This window comes from Gigantopelta aegis, chromosome 7 (assembly GCF_016097555.1).
Source record: "Gigantopelta aegis isolate Gae_Host chromosome 7, Gae_host_genome, whole genome shotgun sequence".
Classification (NCBI taxonomy): Eukaryota; Metazoa; Mollusca; class Gastropoda; order Neomphalida; family Peltospiridae; genus Gigantopelta; species Gigantopelta aegis.
This window is the reverse complement of record NC_054705.1, coordinates 6605093-6609844: the sequence shown is the minus strand read 5'-3', so window position 1 is coordinate 6609844 and position 4752 is coordinate 6605093. Positions and strand designations below refer to the sequence as shown.

The window sequence follows — 4752 nt, the reverse complement described above, 5'->3', positions numbered from 1 at the left end:
TGTCTCGTACGAGAATTGGCCCGTTGAGGATCGATCTGAGACTGACCGCGCAGCAGGCGAGCACTTTACCATAGAACCACGTTCCGCCCTCTGGAATAAAGAAAAAGAATACGTTCGCTCCAAAGATAGATTGAATGCGTGCTTGAGTCTGGAGACTTGTTCAGGATGAAGTGGACGGGACTGAATCCGAGGATACGTACTTAATACAGATAACTGCACGATAAATAGGCATGGGTATTATGCGTGCTTGAGTGTGGAGACTTGTTCAGGATGAAGTGGACGGGACTGAATCCGAGGATACGTACTTAATACAGACAACTGGACGATAAATAGGCATGGGTATTATGCGTGCTTGAGTGTGGAGACTTGTTCAGGATGAAGTGGACGGGACTGAATCCGAGGATACGTACTTAATACAGATAACTGGACGATAAATAGGCATGGGTATTATGCGTGCTTGAGTGTGGAGACTTGTTCAGGGTGAAGTGGACGGGACTGAATCCGAGGATACGTACTTAATACAGATAACTGCACGATAAATAGGCATGGGTATTATGCGTGCTTGAGTCTGGAGACTTGTTCAGGATGAAATGGACGGGACTGAATCCGAGGATACGTACTTAATACAGATAACTGGACGATAAATAGGCATGGGTATTATGCGTGCTTGAGTGTGGAGACTTGTTCAGGATGAAGTGGACGGGACTGAATCCGAGGATACGTACTTAATACAGATAACTGCACGATAAATAGGCATGGGTATTATGCGTGCTTGAGTGTGGAGACTTGTTCAGGATGAAGTGGACGGGACTGAATCCGAGGATACGTACTTAATACAGATAACGGACGATAAATAGGCATGGGTATTATGCGTGCTTGAGTGTGGAGACTTGTTCAGGATGAAGTGGACGGGACTGAATCCGAGGATACGTACTTAATACAGATAACTGGACGATAAATAGGCATGGGTATTATGCGTGCTTGAGTGTGGAGACTTGTTCAGGATGAAGTGGACGGGACTGAATCCGAGGATACGTACTTAATACAGATAACTGCACGATAACTAGGCATGGGTATTATGCGTGCTTGATTGTGGAGACTTGTTCAGGATGAAGTGGACGGGACTGAATCCGAGGATACGTACTTAATACAGATAACTGCACGATAAATAGGCATTTAATGGGCGGGACATAACCCAGTGGTAAAGCGCTCGCTTGATGCGCGGTAGGTTTTGGATCATTGGGCATTTCTCGTTCCAGCAAGTGCACCACGACTGGTATATCAAAGGCTGTGGTATGTGCTATCCTGTCTGTGGGATGGTGCATATAAAAGATATATTGCTACTAATGGAAAAAAAATGTAGCGGGTTTCCTCTCTAACATTATAAGTCAAATTACCAAATGTTTGACATCCAATAGTCGATGATTACTAAATCAATGTATCTAGTGGTGTCGGTAAACTAAACAAACTTTAACTGACGGCAAGAGAGCGTTGATAACTGTCCAAATGCGCGTCTAGCTCTCTTACTGTCAGAGTACTCGGGCTAGAAGGAAGACAGGAAATGTTTTATTTAACGACGCACTCAACACATTTTATTTACGGTTATATGGCGTCGCAGAGTACACGGGCTAGTGCGGATGCAGTGTTGAGTCACTGGGTCCCGTGTCCCCTCCTCTGGAGAACGTTAAGGGTCACAATCCTGCTGTGACCCCTCTACATTTCTCATTAATTCACGTAGCAGAGTAGCTGCTGTATCCGTTTCTAAACCCCGTATAGTAGTTTGAGTATGTCGCTGCACATCATAACGACAAAAAAAATAACACTAAAACACATTTTTATAAATGTGTATCTAACAATAACCATACCGTTATATATTTAAAGTCGCAGACACCAGTTTGAAATCGTGAAGACAGACGCTAAGTTCGGTTAATGTACAAACTTGTAATACATCTGGATAACATTACAACAGAGTGAAACAAGAGTCTGTGGTATAGAAATGGGGAAATATCCTTTAAACATAGACGAGAGCTCGTTGCTATAACCGTTACTTCTCAGAGGTACGTGCGTTTGTAGAATTATAAGAAATGCATTTCGTGGCATACAAAAAATAGCAGGATGACCACAAAGACTTCCTCTATACTAAAATGGATGCTCTCAACAATAAAATATAAGTGATGTCTCATTTCAATTATAAAACTAGGCTCTAATAGTCAAAAATACGACATAGTGTTTAAAAACTAGGGTCCGTCACTAACACTAAATTTGGTCAAACATTTTGTGTACACGTATGAAGAGGATGGTTTTCCTTTGAATAGTCCTTCACCGATTATAGGCCTTCTAACCTTAAACAGAACCCTTCTAAGCGTATACAGAACCATTCTAAGCTTATATAGAACGCATGCGCAGCTCTTTGGCACAATTATGTAAAGCACTCGATACTATTCAGTACAGTTAATGGGTTGTGTGTGTCCGCTACTGTTCAATCCGATCATTTGAGGTGTTTTTCAAAGAACGCATACATTCGTTCCATAGACAGGTCACACGCCTCCTTGTCGTAATACGGGCCAGAGCTGTTGACAAACGCGTGTCCCACGTCATAACCATGGAACTCGTACTGCACCTTACCCGCTTCTAGCTGGTCCTTGAGTCGCTTAGCGTCCACAGGAGCCGAGAACCCCACGATGTCGTCCTTGTCCCCAAAATGACACTGGATCGGCACCTTGATCGTCGAAGGATCACACAGTTCCGGTTTCGGCACCCCATAAAACACGACGCCTGCGTTAACTTCCGGTGCCAGACAGCACGCAGCAACGGTGAGGGCGCCACCCATACAGAATCCGGTGGATCCAACCTTGGTGTGTCCGTGTTTTAGCAGGTACCTAGCACAGCCCTGGATATCCTTCACGGCTCCCGGCCAGTCGAGGCCGGTCATGAGGTGGCCTGCGTCTTCGCGATTGATCGCCACATGACCTCGGTAAAGATCGGGAACGATCGTGGTGAAGCCGCTCTTGTTGCTAATTTCCTGCGCCAGGTCCAGAATGTGTTGGTTTACTCCCCACCATTCCTGAAGCACGATGATGGCGGGGGATCCAGCGCCCCCTTTGAACAGAACGCAGGGGACATCCCCTTTCTCGTTCTCCGATGAAACTTTGATGTGTTCGCCCATGCTTTTGAAGTTGACCAGTTGAAGAACTAAGAAAATACACAAAAATGCAATGGCATATAAAGATCGATATTTGTCATTAAAGAAAAGAAGAAGAAGTGTTTATTAAATTAGAAGTTATAGCTACGTCGTATCTACAATATAATACACTAGGCAGTTTAACAGTTCCCCATCATTCTGACCGCTTCTCCTGTTTTGATCTGCACTACCGATTACAGAGCTCTGAAGTTAGAACTTTCTCAAGGAGTGAGATTTTGTCTGGTGGAAGTCCTACATCGTGAATCCCAATAAACTGGTGCGGGAAATATACTGTATATAACGGTCACTCAAGGGACCTGCCAAAATTGGCCGTTATGGACAGGTGGCTGTTATATACAGGTAAAGGCAGAGACCGCACCGGAAGACTGGTATCGCCACCCACTTCCGTTACACCATTGCCGAATGCGATTGTTGAAAAACACATGTTCCATCAACGGGGTATAAAACGTTTATATTTAGTATTGCAAGAACACCAGTACTTGTAACAGATATACAATACATTGATAGAGGTTTATACCAAATATAGAACTCATGTTACTTGCCGCTTTACGTTTTATTCAGTGGCAAAGTGAAAAAGTAACGATATCGCATTTGATTATTGAAAAATAGTGTTGTTGTCGTCATTATTGCAAGTGTTTATTTTTGTGAGATAATTATATTTAATTTATTACTCATGCAGTACATGACAAAATTTAGATGTTTTGATTTATTGTATAACTTTGATCGCCCGTTACCAATATCATATGGCGGATATTTATTTATATTTTCAATGATTTGTTATGAATACATTTGTTGTGGCCCTGACCCATCTGATGTTAGGGAATCACATAAAAATAACCCCTGATAACCACACCTTTATTATTAACGGATGTAGGACAAAATGTTAGTGGAAAGTATGTCACGTCAAAATGTCAACTATTAAAGTGGTACCCACGTCAAAATGTCAACTTTCACATTATACTTAATGTAGAGACTACATAGGAAGACTGGTAGTGCCACACACTGCCACCAGTCCATTGCAGTGTTTCTTTGGTTGAAAACCACATGTTCGTTGGCGATAGTTATACAACATTTATCTTGTACTACAAAAATATCAGTAGTTGTGACAAAATACATTGAAATAACTTTGTACAAAACACAGAACTAATTTTAATTGCTATTTTTTATTTTATCCAGTGTCAAAGTCAGAAATTAAGGAGACCGCCATTAGTTACTGAAAAAAGTGGTGTTGTCATCGTGACTAGTGTCTATTTTGTGATATAATTGTTGCTAATCCATTGCAACAAAAAATTTAAATGTTTAGAATTATTAAATAACTTTGATGGCATGTTATACACCTCCCCGTTGGTGTATTTTCCGTGCGTCCAAAATGGCAGACATTTGTTTATGTTTTAATTAAGTACTAAATTTCAAATAACTTATCCACCTGATGAGGTTAAAATTAAAAAATGACCTATTTTAACAAAACCTGTTGGGTCAGCATACATTTTATTTCAATATAAGCTATTGTGAATAGACATTTTTATCTTTAATGTCTAAACAAGTGCAGT

The 4752-nt window shown here is 41.4% G+C and overlaps 1 protein-coding gene across 1 annotated transcript in view; it reads right to left on the bottom strand.

Moving 5' to 3' along the window:
- Positions 1-1883: 1883 nt before the first annotated feature.
- Positions 1884-4752, bottom strand: part of LOC121376851 (putative carboxymethylenebutenolidase) — a 5032-nt gene continuing 2163 nt past the window's right edge. Inside the window, exon 2 of the mRNA XM_041504638.1 lies at positions 1884-3192. Within this exon, the coding sequence (XP_041360572.1) occupies positions 2489-3166 (678 nt within the window). The 5' untranslated portion in view covers positions 3167-3192 and the 3' untranslated portion in view covers positions 1884-2488. The remainder of the gene's footprint in view (positions 3193-4752) is intronic.